Below are 20,789 nucleotides of genomic sequence, written 5' to 3'. Positions count from 1 at the left end.
TAAGTGGGAAAAATGCTGGGAAGAAATAACGGGCAAAACACAGGAGTTGACTGATCCAGAAGAGGAGGATAGTAGCACAGGAGAAGAAAATAAAGATCAAAGCACAGGGAAAGGAAACGAAGATAAAAAAATACCAGGACTTAAATTGCATATACACTAATACAAGGAGCCTAAGGAACAAAATGGGGGAATTAGAAGTCATGGCCAAAATTGAGAACCTAGACATCATTGGGGTCTCCGAAACATGGTGGAATGAAGAAAACAAATGGGATATAGCACTGCCGGGGTACAAACTCTATCGCGAGGACAGGAAAGGCCAGAAAGGAGGAGGAATAGCCCTATACATAAAAGAAAGCATACACTCGACCGGAGTGGACACAGCTGCGATGACCAACAAATTGGAATTGCTATGGGTTAAAATACTGGGAAGAAAAGGGCCCGAGATAAAGATGGGCCTGTACTATCGTCCACCTGGGCAAACCGAAGCTACCGATGAGGAAATGGAAGCCGAGATGAAACGAGAATACAAAAGCGGTAACACGATTATTATGGGAGACTTCAACTATCCCGGGATAAACTGGAGTCTTGGAAATTCAAAATGCGCCAGGGAGACCGGATTCTTTGACGCTATACAGGACTGCTTCATGGATCAGCTTGTCAGAGAACCGACGAGAGGGAATGCCACTCTGGATCTAATCCTTAATGGCTAAGAGGACCTGCAAAGGAAGTGGAAGTAGTGGGACCGTTGGGAAACAGCGATCACAATATGATCAAGTTCAAAGTTGAAGTAGGAATACCAAAGGGAAAGAGAACCACAGCGACAATCTTTAACTTCAAGAAAGGAAACTACGAAGCGATGAGGGTAATGGTAAGGAAGAAACAGGAACAGCTCAAAGAAATGGCAGAATATAAAGCAAGCCTGGTCTTTATTCAAGGACATGGTGAGCGAGGCGCAAAATCTGTATATCCCCAGATTGAGAAAAGGGTGCAAAAAGAGCCAATTAAAAGACCCGGAGTGGATAACTAAAGAAGTGAGGAAAGTGATAGGTGATAAGAATTCATTCAAGAAATGGAAAAAGGGTAAAACCAAGGAGAACTGGAAAGAACACAAGAAGTATCAAAAAGAATGTCACCTTGTGGTTAGAAAAGCAAAAAGAGAATATGAAGAGAGGCTAGCCAGGGAAGCACGAAATTTCAAACCGTTCTTCAGAAATGTTAGGTGGAAGCAGCCGACTAGGGAAGAGGTGGGACCGCTGGATGACAGAGATAGGAAGGGAGTGGTGAAGGAGGAGAAAGAAGTGGTGGAAAGACTAAATATGTTCTTTGCGTCAGTATTTACAAAAGAGGACACATCCAACATACCGGAACCTGAATAAATCTTCAAGGGAGAACAAGCAGAAAAATTAACATCCATGGAAGTAAGCCTTGAAGACGTACGCAAGCAGATAGAAAAATTAAAACTGACAAATCACCGGGCCCAAACGGAAATCAACCTAGGGTACTGAAAGAACTAAAGGAGGAAATAGCGAAACTACTACAGCAAGTCTGTAATCTATCCGTGAAAACAGGTGTGATCCCAGAGGATTGGAAGATAGCCAATGTTACGCCCATCTTTAAAAAGGGATCAAGAGGTGACCCGGGGAACTACAGACCTCGGTTCCGGGGAAAATGGCAAAAGCACTGATAAAAGTTAGCATCAAAGAGCATCTAGAAAGAAATAAACTTATGAAATCAAGCCAACATGGCTTCTGCAAGGGAAAATCATGCCTAACAAACTTATTGCACTTCTTCGAAGGAATTAACAAACAGATAGACAAAGGGGATCCCATAGACATCGTATACTTAGACTTCCAAAAAGCCTTTGACAAGGTACCCCATGAACGCCTACTTCGGAAACTGAAGAACCATGGGGTAGAAGGAGACGTAATCAGATGAATCAGGAACTGGTTAGCGGGTAGGAAGCAGAGGGTAGGAGTGAAGGGCCACTACTCGGACTGGAGGAGGGTCACGAGTGGTGTTCCGCAGGGGTCAGTGCTTGGACCGCTGCTGTTCAATGTATTTATAAATGATCTAAAAACAGGGACGAAGTGCGAAGTAATAAAATTAGCAGATAACACCAAACTATTTAATGGGGCTAGGACTAAAGAGGACTGCGAAGATTTACAAAGGGACCTGCCAATCCAACCTGATCAGCTTCTTTGACTGGGTGACGAGGAAGCTGGATGATGGGGAATCCCTGGACATCGTATACCTGGACTTCAGTAAAGCATTCGATAGCGTACCACACCGCAGGTTGCTGAGCAAGATGAGTTCTATAGGATTGGGCGACACATTGACGAAATGGGTTGGGAACTGGCTTGGAGGTAGGCTCCAGAAGGTAGTGGTGAACAGCACCCCCTCCGAAATGACGGAGGTAATCAGTGGAGTGCCGCAGGGCTCGGTCCTGGGCCCGATCCTATTCAACATCTTTATAAGAGACTTGGCAGAAGGGCTGCGAGGTAAAATAACATTATTCGCCGATGACGCCAAACTAAGCAATGTAGTGGGCAAAAGCACAACAGACATAAATTCAATATCCGACAACATGATGCACGACCTACTCCTACTGGAGCGCTGTTCTAGGTCCTGGCAACTCAGCTTCAATGCCAAAAAATGCAAAGTCATGCACCTGGGCAGCCAAAATCCATGCAAGACTTACACCCTTAATGGCGAGATCCTAACAAGAACTGAAGCAGAACGAGATTTAGGGGTGATCGTCAGTGAGAACATGAAGACTGCCAATCAAGTGGAGCAAGCTTCAACCAAGGCAAGGCAAAATCATAGGTTGCATATGCAGGCGTTTTGTCAGCCGTAAGCCTGAAGTCATTATGCCATTGTATAGATCCATGGTGAGGCCCCACCTGGAATACTGTGTGCAATTCTGGAGGCCGCATTACCGTAAGGATGTGCTGAGACTGGAGTCGGTCCAGAGAATGGCCACCCGGATGATCTCGGGACTCAAGGATCTCCCGTACGAGGAACGGCTGGATAAGTTGCAGCTGTACTCACTCGAGGAACGCAGAGAGAGGGGTGACATGATCGAGACATTCAAGTATCTCACGGGCCGCATCGAGGTGGAAGAAGATATCTTCTTTTTCAAGGGTCCCACGGCAACAAGGGGGCATCCGTGGAAAATCAGGGGCGGGAAACTGCACGGAGACACCAGGAAATTCTTTTTCACTGAAAGGGTGGTTGATCGCTGGAATAGTCTTCCACTTCAGGTTATTGAGGCCAGCAGCGTGCCTGATTTTAAGGCCAAATGGGATAGACACGTGGGATCTATTCACAGAGAAAGGTAGGGGAGGGTCATTGGGGTGGGCAGACTAGATGGGCCGTGGCCCTTATCTGCCGTCTATTTCTATGTTTCTATGGACCTGAACAAACTAGGGGAGTGGGCGACGAGATGGCAGATGAAGTTCAATGTAGAGAAATGTAAAGTCTTGCACGTAGGAAACAGAAACCCGAGGTACAACTACACGATGGGAGGGCTGGTAATGGGTGAAAGTAGCCTAGAAAAGGATTTAGGGGTACTGGTAGACAAGACAATGAAACTGTGGGCCCAGTGCGCAGCGGCCTCTAAGAAGGCGAACAGAATGCTAGGTATCATCAAGAAAGGTATTACAACCGGAACGAAGGAAGTTATCTTGCTGTTGTATCGGGCGATGGTGTGCTCGCATCTGGAGTACTGTGTCCAATACTGGTCGCCGTACCTTAAGAAGGACATGGCGATACTCGAGAGGGTTCAGAAAAGAGCGACGAGATTGATAAAAGGTATGGAAAACCTTTCCTATGCTGAAAGATTGGAGAAGCTGGGGCTCTTTTCCCTGGAAAAGCGGAGGCTTAGAGGGGACATGATAGAGACTTACAAGATCATGAAGGGCATAGAGAAAGTGGAGAGGGACAGATTCTTCAAACCTTCGAAGACTACAAGAACGAGAGAGCATTCGGATAAATTAAAAGGGGACAGATTCAGAACCAATGCTAGGAAGTTCTTCTTCACCCAGAGGGTGGTGGACTCCTGGAATGCGCTCCCAGAGGGTGTGGTAGGACAGAGTATTGTATTGGGTTTCAAGAAAGGATTAGATGTTTTCCTGAAGGAAAAGGGGATTGAAGGGTATAGATAGAGGATTAATATGCAGGTCCTGGACCTGATGGGCCGCTGCGTGAGTGGGCTGCTGGGCATGATGGACCTCTGGTCTGACCCAGCAGAGGCACTGCTTATGTTCTTATGACACAGGGACAAATTTTTCCCCGTCCTTGCAGGAACTCATTTTCCCGTCCTATCCCCACAAGTTCTTTTCCCTGTCTCTGCCCCATTCCTGCCAGCTTCATCCTCATCTGCACAAGCCTCAAACACTTTAAAATCATAATTGTTCAAGGTTTGTGCAGTTAAAGTAGAGCTTACATGAATGAAGCAGCGATGAGGACATTGAGTTCCTGTGGGGACGGGGAAAAATTTGTCCCCGTGTCATTCTCTAGTTTCAACTGAAACCAAACCAGCAACCAAAATTTGCAGTTCAGTTTCAGCCGAAACGAAACCCATCTCCCCACACCCACATTCACTCTCAGTACCCGTGACCACCACCCTCCATCCAATCTGATTTTCTTGCCCTGCGCAGATTATGCCCTTGAAAACAGTCATAGACTTTCCAGCACTACACACACATATGCATGCATTTGTAATTTTTCATCTGGACTACTGTAATGTGATCTGTGCAGGCCTATCATAGCTAGAGTTTAAACATTTACAAACTTTACATACAAGACTCTGCGGTTTGATTTCTTTGTAATGGTAATAATTTTGAAAGTTGTGTCCCCCTTTAAAAATCACTCCACTTGTTACCAGTTTCTTATCAAGCTCAATTTTAAGATACTGTGTTTATCTCCTAGTCGTACACACAGGAATTCCATATTATCTCTTCAACTTGATTTCAGCCTATCTGATCTCTTCGTTAACTGAATGTTAACCATCTAATTCTCCCCTCTTCTTCCTGACTTTATTATAAATCCACTCGATACTATGCGTTTTCCTTTTTGGTCTCTAGGCCTAGATTCACTAAACCCCCTTACCTTTCCGATCCTTGGCCGAATCTTCCTGAGCAACCGATCCACAAAGTGTCCTCATACAAATTACGGCAGTCGGAGGCATGCCCCACACCAACCACACAGATTGCTGCTGGTGGGGTGGGGTGGGGGGGGGCTCGCATATCGACTGGTGAGAATGTTTTGCTCGTCTTGCAAAACACTCGCAAACCGTGTTACTCGCAAACTGAGGTTTGACTGTAGTCTCAAAGGCTGCTACAAGGCACAGAAAAGACCGTGCAGAGCCATTTTGTGCATCAGAAGCTAAAATGTATGCAAAACTGGTTAGAACTGGTTTAGTGTCGAACTTTAAAGGCACAGTAAGTTTTGAACATTGGGGCCTCAGATTCTGTTCTGGAATACTAGCATAACCTGGCATCAGCATGCCTTATATTATGGCTCTGATTCTATAAAAAGCACATACCGTACCTTTAGGCACCTGTATCATCGCACTGAGCCATCTAGGCAACAAACTTAATTTTATAATTGGTTCAGTTGCCACTGTTAATTGAAAAGTGCAATTTAAAGCCAATTTTAGAAAAAATAATTTTCCAATAGGTGCAATGTAGGCATCTTCACTGAGGTGCCTACTGGGAAAATAGGCGTGGTTAAGGGGCAGAGTTTGGGTATGGATTATAAGCTGTATTTTAGGCCAACAAAATCCTGCCCTAATATATTGGCATCTAAGCTGTAAACGCCTACTGGTGCCTAATTTGATTTAGGCACTGCTAGGTGTGATTCTACAAGCAGCATCTAACTTTGAATGACATGTGGTAGGTGCCGTTTTCCTTGACATCTTCCAAGTTAGGGGTCATTTATAGAATCAGGCCTTATGGTCAGGCCCCACATCTATAGTTGTACCAGCTATAGACCTCAAAATCACAACAGGAAGAGAAGACCCAATATTCCAAAGGAATAGAAGAACAATCCCAAACAAACGAAACTGTGGAAATACAATGTTCTTGACAATCCTTTTATTCAGAAAATCCTTGAAAATACTGGAGAACCCAACATGGGCCATGTTTTGGCAGAACATGCCTTCCTCAGGGATCCAAGATGTTAAATACAGTTGCAAATACAAATGCGGAATAACATTAATGGCTTGGCGAACCAAGCAAAACTCAACATCGCCATGCAGGAAAAAGCTATAGACCTGGCATACCTGTTGTGGTGTAAATGTAGCAAAAGCATATGTAACTGACTATTCTTTAAGGTTATGTGCATAAGTGGAAGCCCTGGCCATTGTCTGCCTGTTTTAGACACCCCTTTGCATTTATGTATTATGGGCTTGATTCTATATATTGCAGCCAAAAAATCATTGCTGATTAAAATAGCACTTAATGTGATTCTACAAGGTGCATGCACCTTTTATAGAATTGTGCTTAGTACCTGTGTCTTCGGGGAAAACAATTTGATGGCACAGACGCGATGAAAGTAGTTGTGAAAAAATGGGTACAACAGTGCACACTTGAATTTTTTCAAAGAGGATTTGAGAGTTGGGTTCAGCAATGGTACAAATACATCGTGATGGAGACTATGTTCCTTTGCATAGAGGAAAAGTTACTCTACTGACGTACAATTTGAGCGACCTATGCCAGTTAATAAAAAAGTTATGCCCACTTTTGCATTGCTTTTGGTATAGGACTTGCATATTTCTTTTGTGAAGTAGGAAATACACGTTTCTGTGTCACCTGATAGACCGATTCAGTTATTCTTTATGGATGGGTAATACCTCACTGTGACCAGCAGGTGGAGACTGAGACCAAAACTTGGTTATAGTATATTAGTTGAGGCTCCCTCTACTAACCCAGTCTTTTCTCAGTCTCCAGCAGCTGTGGTAAGACATTTTGGCTCCATCTGTTAGGGCTGTTGGAATTTGTGTTAGGACTCCTGGTTCCCCTTTCTTTTGCCAGGCGGAGCTTGGACGGGTCCTGTTTGGGGATCCATCTGACCTCAGTGGATGTCAAATCTGGTGGGTCTTGTGCTGGGTTCCTCCTCCCCTTCCCTCACCTTCCCACATTTTTGTAGAGGTGCCTCGGCTGGCAGCCTGGCCACCGATACTGGTCAGGCCTCTGGCTTTGAGAGCCGTGGAGTCTGTTCTGAAAGAAAAAAAGAAAAAAAAAATTCTTAAGCTGCCGGTCTAAAGGGCTATTTCCCTTTAAAATTACTGTATTTTACTGTATTTTTCTACTAACTGTCACTTTTAGTCTAGCTAGGTTACGTCTGGAGCAATGAGCACTTTTGCAAGGGGAAAAGTTCTCATTGTAATCCAGCCGTGAGGCAGGCCACTGTGAAGGGGAATCCTCGTCGGCATTGGGTGCTGGCTGCCAGTGATCCCCTTCGTGAGTACCTCGCAGCCAACAGCTGTTTGCAGGGAAGCCCGGGCTTCCCCCGCTGCCCATGCAGGAGGTTCCCCATCCGTCGACTGTTAGGCAGAAAGGATTCCCTTACCGCAAAGCGGCTGGGGACTCCCTTAACAGCTGATGCCGGTTTTTCCTGCATAGCAGCTGGGGAAGTTTAGGCCTCTTAGCATTGAGGGACTTTGATGAGCGTAAGTTGGAGTCCCTCCTTAAACAGAGTTTTGATGTTACTGCCCTGGCGGTCCAGGTGGTGATGTGGGGCGGGCTGGTTGTTCCGTCATGTTTTCGCTGGACCGAGCATGTCTTTAACTGTGTGTCTGATAATTGGGACTTCATAGAGCAGGATGTTGCCCAAATTGAGATGGGTTCTTCTTATCACTCGGATACCATGATCTCTTGCGAGCTCCTGTCAAGTCTATGGCTTTTGGAGTGGCTGCACACCGTACCTTGTGGCTTCAAGCATGATCAGCGGCTGCAGCATCCAAGACTAAGCTGATGAAATTTCCCTTTAGGGAGTCTTTCTTGTTGGAAGAAGATTTGGACAAGTTGGTTCAGACCTTCATTGATTCTAAAGTACCTCGTTTGCCTGAAGATAATGCTAGGCCGCTGGCACAGGATGGTACTGCTTGACGGTGTGTGCGTGATTTCCTCCTTCTCCTCCCTGGTCGAGAGGCCACTTCCTTTCCAGCCTCTGGGTCTCCCCGGGGCCATTGCTTTCAGCACATGCAGTCCTTTCATGGGGCCCACCAGGGAACTGGAAATTCCTCCGCCGGTTCCCCCTGCTGCCCAATGACGCCTTGCTGGCACCACTCTGGATGGTGGGCACTCAGCTACATGATTTTTATTCAATGTGGGCAGAAATCACGTCCGATCAGTGGGTCCTGGAGAAGATTCGGGACGGATATGCTCGAGTTTGCCCACTCATTGCCAGATCTTTTTCTTACTACTTCTTCTCAGGTGGCGTGGAAGAATCAGGCCTTTCGCCAGACCCTACAAAGATTGCTGGATCTCAAAGGTTGTTCCTATGCTCCCTCAGAAGTGTTGCACCGGCAAGTACTCAATTTACTTTGTGGTGCCCAAGGAAGAAGGGACCTTTCAGTCCATCTTAGATTTGAAAGGGGTCAATATGGCTCTCAAAGTCCCATCTTTTCGCATGGAGACTCTGCGGTCTGTTATTCTGGCTGTTCAGCCGGGGGAGTATCTGACTTCTCTTGAGCTGACGGAGGCCTACTTGCATGTACAGATTTGGGCATCCCATCAACATTTCCTTCGCTTTGCAATCATGGGTCAGCATTTTCAGTTCTGTGTGCTTCCCTTTGGTCTGGCTATGGCTCCGCGGACATTCACCAAGGTTATAGTGGTCGTCGCTGTGGCATTGCGCAAAGAGGGCATTCTAGTTCATCCCTACCTAGATTGGTTGATTCGAGAAAAGTCATTGCAAGAGAGCACCCGGGTCACTGCTCGGGTGGTGGAGTTCCTGCAGTCGCTGGGCTGGGTTGTTAACCTTTCCAAAAGTCGATTGCTCCCTCTCAGTACCTGGAGTACCTTGGGGGTTCTGTTCAACACCTCATTTGGAAAGGTCTCCTTAGAGGCCCAAGAAAACAAATTACAGAATCAGATTTGCCTGCTTATGGTATCCCGGTGTCCTCGGTGCAGGATTTCCTTCAATTCTTGGGATCGATGGTGGCTTCCCTAGACATAGTGAGGTGGGCTCGTGCTCATATGCGTCCTCTTCAGTATGCGCTTCTTTGGAGATGGTTGCCCCAGAGGCACAGTCTGGACTTCCCTGTCCCTCTTCGGGGCTTAGCTCGCTGCATTCTTCATTGGTGGCTCCAGACCACCTATCTAGTTCAGGGGGTGAGTCTGGCTCAGCCACAGTGGATGGTGCTTCTCACGTATGCCAGTATCCTCGGTTGGGGTCACTCAGCTCAGGGCACCAGGTCAAAGGAAGAGGCATCTTTGTCGATCAATGTCCTGGAGACCAGAGCCTCCATCTGGCGTTGTTAGCCTTCCAGTCCTTCTTGATGGGCAAGTCGGTCCGGGTTTTCTCAGACAATGCCATGGCGGTGGCCTATGTCAATCGTCGGGGGGCCACCAAGAGTTCTCTGGTGGTGCTCATGGTCTGGGCAGAGTCTCATCTTCTGGACATCTCGGCCTCCCACATAGCAGGAGTGGAGAATGTTCAGGCGGTTTTCCCAGTAGTCACGTGCTAGATCCCGGTGAGTGGTGTCTAGGTCACGCAGCCTTACAGTTAATAGTGCAGACTTGGGGCCCACCCCTCATGGATCTGATGGCCACGGATGTCAGTGCCAAAATACCCTGCTTCTTCATTCGTCACAGAGATGGTCGGGACAAGGGGCTAGATGCTCTGGTTCAACCATGGCCGACGGAGGAGCTTCTGTACGTGTTTCCTCCGTGACCCATGGTGGGCAGAGTTCTTCTGTGTATTTTTTGGCTTCCCAGCCTTGTGGTTCTGGTGGCCCAGGACTGGCCCAGGCATCTGTGGTATGCAGATCTGGTTTGGCATCTGGTGACGGATCCTTTGCCTCTCTCGACCAATTTTCTGACTTAGGGCCCTTTTCCAATGTTCAATCCGGGTCCCTTTTGTCTTATGGCTTGGCTCTTAAAAGGGATCGCTTAGGTAAGAAGGGTTATTCAGATAAAGTGATCTCAACCCTCTTGGGGTCCTGGAGATTTTCCATTTCTCGGGCTTATGTGTGGGTTTGGCGTATATTTGAGGAGTGATGTGCTGCACGTGGAGTGGTCTCTTTTCATGCTTCCTTGTCTAACATCTTAGAGTTCTTGCAGGATGGCCTGGATAGGGGCCTGGCTTGGTCTTCTCTCCGGGTTCAGCTTGTGGCCTTGTCAGCCTTTCATGGGTTGTTATGGGGTTAGTGTCTGACTGCCATTCTTGATGTTGTTCACTTCTTGCGGGAGGCCAGTTTCTCAAGCCTCCTGTGTGACCGGCTGTTCCATCTTGGGATCTTAATCTAGTCTTGTCCATTCTGGTGCGCCCACCTTTTGAGTCTTTGGGTGCCTGCTCATTGGAGGACCTTATCCTTAAAAGCAGTCTTCTTGGTGGCTATTACATCTGCTAGATGTGTTTCTGAGCTGCAGGCTTTCACTCCCTTCCTGGAGTTTTCTAAGGAGCAGGTTGTGTTATGACCTGTTCCTTCTTTTCTGCCAAAGGTTGTTTCTCCTTTTCATGTCAATCAGATCATCTCTTTGTCCTCTTGGTGGGTCCTCGTAAGAGGGATGGCGATTTTGTTTGCTCGCTGGATAAGGAGCCTGTTTCTTCCGCATCTCTTCTTCAGAAAAGGCCTGGAATTTCTCAAGGCTCATTCCACTAGGGGTCAAGCGGCTTCTTGGGCTGTCTTCTCTAGTGCCGCCAGTGGACATTTGTAAGACTGTTGTTTGGTTTTCCTTACATTCCTTTGTCAGACACTACCGTGTGGATGTTCTTGTGCGTCGGGGCGTGGTGTCCGGTGAACGTGTTCTGGTGTCGGGATACTGCTTTGGTATGTCCCATCCTTAAAAAATAACTGTACCGGTCTATCAGGCGACACAGAAAGAGAAATTAGGTTCTTACCTGCTAATTTTCTTTCTGTTAGCCTGTAGACTGGTACAGTTCCCCTCCCTGTCTTTCTGCAGTGATTGCGGATTTTGTTCGCGTGCAGATTTTGCTTATCTGCAGGTTCTAGTATTTTTCTAGGGCTGGGGAGATACAAGAACAGCGACTATGGCTCAGCTGGCTTAGCTGGTGAGCTGTGGGGACACTTTCACTGCCGGATTTTAATTCTATGCATTTTCCAACAGTTGTTATCATATGTTTTGTTGTTTTTGCACTGTTAGTATTGTTAGTATTTTGCACTGTTAGTATTGTTCTTGGTTCTGCTTGGCTATTTGGCAGACTGGGTTGGTAGAGGGAGCCTCAGCTAATATACTACAACCAAGTTTTGGTCTCGGTCTCCACCTGCTGGTCATAGTGAGATATTACCCATCTGTAAAGAATAACTGTACCAGTCTACAGGCTAACAAAAAGAAAATTAGCAGGAAAGAACATAATTTCTCCATACTCCACTTGAACCATGCCTAGAACATGCCCCCTTCAAATCTGTGCATTCAGTGATTATACCAACATAAGTGGTGGCTTTTCTGGTATCACTTCTTACATCTGTATGCCTATTTAGATATGTGAATCAACGTTTTACATGTGAAAATGAGGCCTTAGCCTTCTAAACCGTCCTCCTGTTTTGTAAAGAAAGCAGCTTATGACAGTTTCTGCCTTTTAAAACAACTGGTGTGACCATACTGACAGAAATTTTAAGAGATGTGGGTTTTTTTTTTTAAATGATGTAGTACAGGGGTAGGGAACTCCGGTCCTCGAAAGCCATATTCCAGTCGGATTTTCAGGATTTCCCCAATGAATATGCATGAGATCTATTTGCATGCACTGCTTTCAATGCATATTCGTTGGAGAAATCCTGAAAACCCAACTGGAATACGGCTCTCGAGGACCGGAGTTCCCTACCCCTGGTGTAGTGTCTTGAGTGAATAGGGTGGTAGATAGAGAGATGGACTTGGGAAATTAGAATTCAGAATGAGAAAGCTGCCTCACCTTTGACTTAATGTTCTTCTTTCTCCATTCCTTCATCCAGGAGAAGCTGATTGGGCTGGTGATTGACCCCTCACTGATGGAGAGTGGGATTGTCGTAATTGGTGCTGTTGTCCACAATATGTGTCAAATGAAACTCTGTGACTTGAAGGTTGGTTTCCTGGCACTTTCATTTTCTAGGATGCGCAATATATGTTAAGATTGGCAATTTGAGTCCTATCACCTAGTTAACTGTGCCACTGGATACGTAACAATGATAATAGGTAAGCATCCCACACGGAGAAGTGGGGCAGTGCACAGAAGAGTGCTCAAAATGAACCTCGTACATCAACCATGAAAATATTAGGGTTCTTAAATACTCATGGTAGAGCTGATGTTGTTAATAGACCTTCACTATGGAAAGGCTGACAGAACATACAGTTGGATATTAATCACAAGAAACAGCAGTATGGTAATGATCACTTTATTTGAGCAGCATCTATTCACTGATGTACTAAAGCCCAATACATAATGCTTAGTGCAGTGTGCTGAGAACTTGGGGAACTGGGTTCAGGTCCCATTGTGACTCTGGGCAAGTCACTTAACCCTCCATTATTCCAAGTACACAAACTTAAATTGTGAGCCCAGTAGGGGCAGAGAAAGTACCCACTTTGGGCTTTGGTTGTACCACAGAAATGCAGTATATCAAATCTATGACTCTTTACCCATCAGGGAAACATTGATACCTAAAATATAAAGAAACCCAAAGGAAAAAAATATATAGATAGATATTCATGAGGGTAAATCAAAGTAAAGGCAAAATACATTTAACCACTTTAATAGAAGTAACTGTGAGCAATTTAACATTTCGCTTTTCAACAAAGTCCCCATGCAATATGAAGCATTTGTTGTACCATTCTGCACTCCTACAGAGAAGAAGTTTTTCAGCTGCTCTTGGTGGTATGTCCATACGCGATCCTCCTTCTCCCTTCTGTATCCCAATATGCTCCTCATTGTTCTTCCCTCTATTCTATATCCCAAATTCATGCCTCCCTCCATCCCATGGGTGTTTACCTCCACTAGCCAGCTCCCTCCTCCCAGCCGCACTTCTCTTCGCAAAGCCACGGTTCCTGCACATGGCCTGTGGCTGACCTGGAAGCCTTCCCTCTAACATCATAGGGAAAGCTTCTGGGTCAGCCACAGACCATGTGCAGGAGCCACTTCTCGCAAAACTGACCCTATCCCGATGTGTTCATCCAAATAGATTAAAAAAAATAATCTTCCTGGACATCACCAACCCCACCCTGATATGAACAGGCCCCTCTAACACAAACAGCCCTTTTTCCAACAATAACTGCCCCCTCCCCAAAATGACCAGTTCCCTTCCAGGCACTGACAGATCCCCTCACCAGCATGAACATTGTCCTGCCCAGATCAGCCCCTCCCCATACCCCATTCCCATTGGGACATAGTAAGTCTCCACACGTCTGAATGATACCTGTTGTGAAATGGTATTTAAACGTCTGGTTCTCTCCAGATGCTTATTTAGATGTATAGATACTTCTAAAATAACCACCATAGGCACTTATTTGGCTTTATAAAATAGGCGCCTGCTTGCCCTCCATACCTAGCCAACTTGTTAGAAAGATATCCTCTGTGAGTAAGTTCAGGTATGGACCTATTTTAACATAAGTGTTTATCTTTACAAAATAGCATGTAAAACCTGCAGGACTTGTGGCTAAGTACACCTATCGTGTACCTTTGCACATGGTGAGATCACAAGCATGTAAAACCTGCAGGACTTGTGGCTAAGTACACCTATCGTGTACCTTTGCACATGGTGAGAACACAGGAACATAAGAATTGCCATACTGTGACAGACTGAAGGTCCATCAAGCCCAGTATCCTGTTTCAAACAGTGGCCAACCCAGGTCCCAAATACCTGGCAAGATCTCAAGGAGTAAAACAGATTTTATGCCGTTTATCCTAGGAATAAGTAGTGAATTTTCCCAAGCCTATGGACTTCTCTTTTAGGAAATTATCCAAGCCTTTTTAAACCCTGCTACGCTAACTGTTTTCATCACATTCTCTGACAATGAATTCCACAGTTTAATTATACATTGTGTGAAGAAATATTTTCTCTGGTTTGTTTTAAATCTACTACTTAGTAGCTTCATTGCATGCCCCCTAGTCCTAGTATTTTTGGAAAGAGTGAAAAAGTGATTTATATCAACCCTTTCCACTCCACTCAATATTTTATAGGCCTTTATCATATCACCTCTGAGCAATCTCTGCTCCAAGCTAAAGAGCCCTAGCCGCTTTAGCCTCTCCTCATAGGGAAGTTGTCGCAAACCTTTTATCATTTTCGTTGCCCTTCTTTGTGCCTTTACTAATTCCACTATACCTTTTTTGAGATACGACGACCACAACTGCACACAATATTCAAGTTGTGGCCATCCTATAGAGCGATACATGGACATTTTAACATTTTCATCTTTGTTTTCCATTCTTTTCCTGATAATTCCTAACATTCTATTTGCTTTCTTAGCAGCTGCCACACATTGAGCTGAGGTTTTCATCGTATCCTCAACAATGACACCTAGATCCTTTTCCTGGGCATAGAACCCAGCATCACATAGCTATAGTTCAGGTTCCTCTTTCCCACATGCATCACTTTGCATTTACTCATAATAAATGTCATCTGCCATTGTGATACCCAGTCTTACAAAGTCCTCTTGCAATTTTTCACAATCCTCTTGTGAGGCATTGGTGTAAACTTACAAGTGTAAAGTAAGCACATACACTCATATTTAAGAAAATATATGCATACTTTGCACCAAAATCCCTCCCCTGAATATGCAACCATTTTCTGTTCCCCTCTTTATACGCACATAACTGTGAGATAATTGTAGAAAAGCCCTTTTACACAGGTGAAATGGGGCTTAACCACAAAAATAAAGTTTGGAACTTTACCCCGTGGAGTCATTTTATAAAGTTTTTCCTATACATAAAATTGATTTTATACACAATTGATTTTATACACAATTGATTTTTGAATTGTGCAGCCATTTCAATGCATTTTTTGCACATGTACCAACAAGGTGGCATGTATGTATACATGCTGGAGGGGCATAATCAAAAGAAACGTCTAAGTCCTTTTTGGGCCTAGGGCAACTAGTCGCCCAAAGTCAGCAGCATCTAAAGTCCATTCTCGAAAAATACATCCATAATATATATTTTTTGAAAATCGTCTACTTCTATGTCCAGCCATTTGATTGTCCAGACCGCCAAGTCGTCTATCTTAATACCACATTCTCATTCAAAAAATCGTCCAAGTCTCAAACGTCCAGAACAAGACCTTTTGGACGTGGGAGGGGCCAGCAAAGTGATGGACTGGTCACCCAGACATGGCAACACGGTAGTGGGGCACCTTACAGGGCACTGTTGTGAACTTCACAAAAAGCATACCACATAAACATTTCACCACAACTCCCTTGCAGGTCATTGTGAGTCCCCCAAAACCCACTATACCCACCTGTCTACAACCCCAATAGTTCTTATAGCTGCAGGTGGCACCTATATGGCAGAATAGTGGGTTTGGGTTTTTTGTTTTTTTTTTTTGGTGGGCTCACATTTTCCACCATGAATATTGTGGTTACAGTGGCTTATGGGCTTGGGTCCTCCTCTCTGTAGCTCATTAGTCCACCATCCAGGCTCTTAAGCCACCTCTGTGCAGCTCTACTAGGCTTTCCTATGCCAGGTGCTGATGTTCAGGAGGCAGTTATGAGGGGGTGTGAGGGGGGTCAGTGATCACTTGGGGAGTATGTGGGGGTCTGTACTTTGTCTCTGCAGTGGTTATCTGGACACTTTGGATACCTTCTGGGCACTTATACCTGTTTTTAGATTGCCTAAGTCACAATGTATAAGTTCCATCTAGGCAGTCTCATCAAATTTTCGATTATCCCTGCAGGATGACTAACCCCATCTTCTATTAAACTGCACTAGCAGGTTTTAGTGCAGAAAGCCACGCTGAATGGCCCGCGCTGCTCCTGATGCTCATAGGAACTCTGTGAGCGTCGGGAGTAGCGTAGTCTAGGTCGGCCCACATCCCACATACCTCATGCCCTAACCACTTCTCCAAAATGCCCCTTTGAGCTCTGTCTTTTAGGTCCTCCAATTGCCACCTTGGGCAGGTTTTTGAACTTATTTTTGTTTCGATTATGAACCCCTTGCTGTATGCAAGCTTTCCCAAGGGTATGGTTTGAGTGGATTTGTGATGTAAACACGTACACATGTATCTCCGGATTCTATAAAGGGCGCAAATCCCAGATCAGCACCCAAAGTAATTAGTTAATGAGCTCCAATATTTTAATTATTGGAGCCGATACTAATTATGGTTTGGGCTCTGCTCTATTCTGTAACAGTGGGCATCTAAATCTGATTGTGCGCAACTGAAAAGGTGTTACAGAATAGCGGGGATCTGTGCTCAATTTGTGTGCCAGGATTTACACCAGATTTCAGCTGGCCTTAATCCTTACACCCAAAATTGCTCAATGATATTTTAGAAAAGGAAAAGGATTTGATTTATCACTTGGACAGGGTGTATTAAGCGATTTACAATCAGATACTCAAGCACTTTTCCCTATCTATCCCAGTGGGCTTACAGTCTATCTTTTTTTTTGTAAATCATTTTTATTAATGAAGCAACAAGAGAAACAAGCAGAGTACATAAGTAAAATAACAACAACCACAACGGAGGGTATAGTACAATAGTCATCTGCAGCAATACTGGAGACAGCAAAAAGACAAAGAAACATTCCAGAAAATAAACAGCCCATTTCCCTCATCAGCTCCACCAATTTTTAATGTTTTTTGAGACAACATAGCCACCCCGAGAGCCCCCTATGCTAAAAGCAACACACACTCCACCCGAAGCATACCAGTCACACTTACAAACATTCACCACACACTCCCCCCATTCAGTCAATCCCCCCCTTACCCTCATTTCTAAAGACCAGAGGTAACCGTAGGAACACCTGCCACAAGGCTAAATAAGCCAACACCTCAGGGTTGGAGGAATTTTTATGATAGCCCAGCTCAAAACGAGCCAAGTCAAGCATCTGGCGAACCCAGCAATCCAAGGGGATAGGCCCTGCTTTAGTCCAAAATTGTAAGATCAGACGTTTAACCGTCAACAAGGTCAAGTAAATAAATCTTCTCTGAGGGACAGTGAGGCCCTGCTCTTCCAGCAGGGTCTGATCGCCAAGAAGCAATGTTTTGTAATCCCATTCTATAGGACGCTGCAGAACTAAGCGAAGCTGCACAAAGGAGGAGTTCCATATTGAGAGCTCAGGGCACTCCAGAAAGGAATGCAGGAGCGTTCCCGGGACCCCTCTGCATTTGGTGCAAACAGACTCCTCCCACAAACCCAAGCGAGCACCCCGTTCAGTAGTGATGTAAGCCCGGTGAAAGATTTTAAATTGGGTCTCCTGCCAGGCCGCGGACTTTACAAATACATGCAAGATCTGAAAAAGGGCCATAAAGGAATCAGGAGTGTACCGGGTAGCCAGGTCCCGATTCCAGGATTCACGTAACAAAGTCAAAGGCCCCTGAGAAGCAGAAGAACGGACCACCCTGTACCAAACCGAAAGAGAACTCAGAGCAGCCGGTACACTCAGTAAGTATCCATCGAGGGGTCCACAAGTCCAGTCCTCGCCATACTGCAAACAAAGACTCTGATAGTAATGGCGCGCTTGTAAATAAGCGAAGAAATGAGTTTTAGGAATGTCCCACTTATCCTGGAACTGGGCAAAAGAGGCAAAAGTACCCACGGCCTCATCCATCATATGAGAGAGTCAGGGCCCCTCTGGAAGCCCAAGTAGAAAACGGAGACCGGCCAAGACCCGGGGTGAAACTGGGATTACCCGAAAGTTGCAAAAAGGGAGAAGCCCTGGATGATCGAACCTGCGCCCTGCGCCACCACCTCCAGGCCTGGCAAAAAGGACGTAAAAACTGCAATTTTGATGGCAACAGGCCCCCCCTACCACTAGGAACGTGCACAAGATTCAAAAATGTAAAGGGTGCACACCAACCATCCATCCAGCCCGGTGGGGAGAATCTAGTCACCCCCGACACCCCCTCATGAACAAAGCGCATTAAAGCCGCTACATTATATGCACGAATGTCCGGGAGGCCCAAACCCCCCTCCCACTTGGATAACGTCAACTTCACATACGCGATACGCGCTGTCCGGTGACGCCAAAGAAACAGTGAGAAAAGAGATCGGATCTTGCGGACATCCTGCTGCAGCACCCAAAAGGGCACTGCTTGCAGAGGATACAACAATTTAGGTAATAAGATCATTTTAATTAACACTGCCCGCCCTAAGAGAGATAGCGGAAGATCCCGCCAGGTCGAGCAAAGAGTCTGAATTTTTTCCATAGCAGCCAAAATATTACTCTGATACATAACCTTGGGGTCCGTGTGCAGATAAATGCCAAGATACCGCATCGGCTTTTGCACCGGAGGGATCTGCAAGCCCGCGTGCCAGGGCTCCCAGGCAAGACCCGCTAGAGGCAACAATTCCGATTTCTCACAATTCACCTTAAGACCGGAAAGAAGACCAAACTCAGACACCAAACGGAGAGCCACAGGTAGATGACGGGGGGGTCTGATCCAAAAAAAGCAAGATATCGTCTGCAAATAAAGTAATACGACACTCCATTGTCCCTAAATGAATACCACGCAAATCCAAGCTAGAACGGATCTTAATAGCTAGCGGTTCAATGGCTAAGACGAACAACAGAGGAGAAAGGGGACATCCCTGACGCGTACCCCGGCACAATGGAAAGGGCTGCGAAAGGCCTCCATTGATAATGAGGCGCGCCTGTGGTTGCTTATAAAGCCCCTGAATCCAGGTGAGGAAGGCCCTAGCTATGCCATATTCCTGCAACACCCAAAAAAGGTACTGCCAAGATATACTATCAAAGGCTTTTTCCATATCGAGCCCGACAATCGCGGAAGTACCCCCCTCCCCCCCTGTGGTCATGAATAGCGGTCAAGGCCTTGAGCAGATTCATGGAGGCATACCGCTGAGGAACAAATCCTACCTGATCTGCACCAATGAGCTGAGGGAGGAATGCATTCAGCCAAGCCGCCAGGATAGAAGCCAACAATTTAACATCCTGATTTAACAAGGAGATCGGGCGATAGGAACCAACCAACCAACTAAGGCTTCATCAAAGGCAAGACAAATGATGGGTTGCATCCGAAGAAGTTTTATCAGCCGGAAGCCCGAAGTTATAATGCCATTGTACAGATCCATGGTGAGGCCTCATCTGGAGTATTGTGTACAATTCTGGAGGCCACATTACCAAAAGGATGTGCTGAGAGTTGAGTCAGTTCAAAGAATGGCCACCAAAATGGTCTCGGGACTCAAAGACCTCCCGTATGAAGAAAGGCTGAATAAATTGCAGCTATATTCACTTGAAGAACGTAGAGAGAGAGGAGACATGATAGAGACGTTTAAATATATCACCGGCCGTATTGAGGTGGAAGATGATATCTTCTTTTTTAAAGGCCCCTCTGCCACAAGAGGCCATCCGCTGAAAATCAGGGGTGGGAAATTTCATGGCGACACCAGGAAGTTCTTCTTCACCGAAAGGGTGGTCGATCGTTGGAATGAACTTCCACCTCAGGTGATTCAGGCCAGCAGCGTGAAGGATTTTAAAAGGAAATGGGATACACATGTGGGATCTCTAGGGGGGTAAATTCAAGGGGGTAGGGTTGTTGGGGTGGGCAGACTTGATGGGCTGTGGCCCTTTTCTGCCGTCATCTTCTATGTTTCTATGTTTAACCTGCGTAGGGTCCTTCCCAGGCTTTGGAAGTAATGTGATATGAGATAGATTTTTCTCAAGGCCTGCCGGAGAAGAAGTAAGGAAGTTGAAATACTCTCCTAGAGGCTGCTCGAGCACATCAGGCAATAACTTATAATACTCAGGGCCAAACCCATCCGGACCCGGCGATTTAGTAAGTTTTAGCTTTTTGATCCCCAACCGAATTTCCTCCAAAGAAATAGGGGCATTCTGCTGCACTGCCTGAGCTTCGGAGAGCCGCGGAAGACAAATATCCCGAAAAAAAAGGTCCTTGTCCTCCTCCGAGAAGTCCCTCCTCGCGTAGAGGTCACTATAGAAAGCCACAAATTGTTCCCTGATTTGAGATTCCTGAGTGAAACTCTCTCCTTGGGGATTCCGCACCAATCGAATGATTTGTTTCTTCCGATAAGGCCGGACCAAATTCGCGAGAAGTTTGCCGGCCTTCCCACCCCACCGATAAAGACGAAATTTCTGGTAATATATATCCTGACAGGCACGGTGGTCCAGAATCTCATTAATCTGGGAACGCAGAGAATGAATTTGCTGGCCATCCGTTCCCTGTAATGTTATTCGATGACGTTTACGGAGCTCCGCCAACTGCCCAGAAAGGGCAAGAAGCTTCTCCCCTTGTTGTTTTCGGACAGTAGCCACATACTGGATGATATGCCCCCGCAGCACTGCCTTAGAGGCCTCCCAGAATACCGCCGGATCAATGTCAGAAGTATTATTATACAAGTCATAATCCACCCACCGGGCTCGCAAATACTCATGAAACTTCGTATCATAATATAAAGCGGCAGGGAACCTCCAGGAACTATCCCCCCGTCGGTCCGTAACCGC

At 45.9% G+C, this 20,789-nt stretch overlaps 1 protein-coding gene across 2 annotated transcripts in view; it reads left to right on the top strand.

Annotated features, from left to right (window-relative positions):
- LOC117359446 (microsomal triglyceride transfer protein large subunit-like) overlaps nucleotides 1–20,789 on the top strand; it is a 166,877-nt gene that overhangs the window by 73,680 nt on the left and 72,408 nt on the right. For both annotated transcript variants that reach the window (XM_033942239.1, XM_033942240.1), the window contains exon 10: nucleotides 12,140–12,247. In XM_033942239.1, coding sequence (XP_033798130.1) covers nucleotides 12,140–12,247 — 108 coding nt within the window. The remainder of the gene's footprint in view (nucleotides 1–12,139; nucleotides 12,248–20,789) is intronic.

The sequence above is a fragment of the Geotrypetes seraphini genome, chromosome 4 (assembly GCF_902459505.1).
Source record: "Geotrypetes seraphini chromosome 4, aGeoSer1.1, whole genome shotgun sequence".
NCBI lineage: Eukaryota > Metazoa > Chordata > Amphibia > Gymnophiona > Dermophiidae > Geotrypetes > Geotrypetes seraphini.
This window is presented reverse-complemented; position numbering and strand designations above follow the sequence as displayed.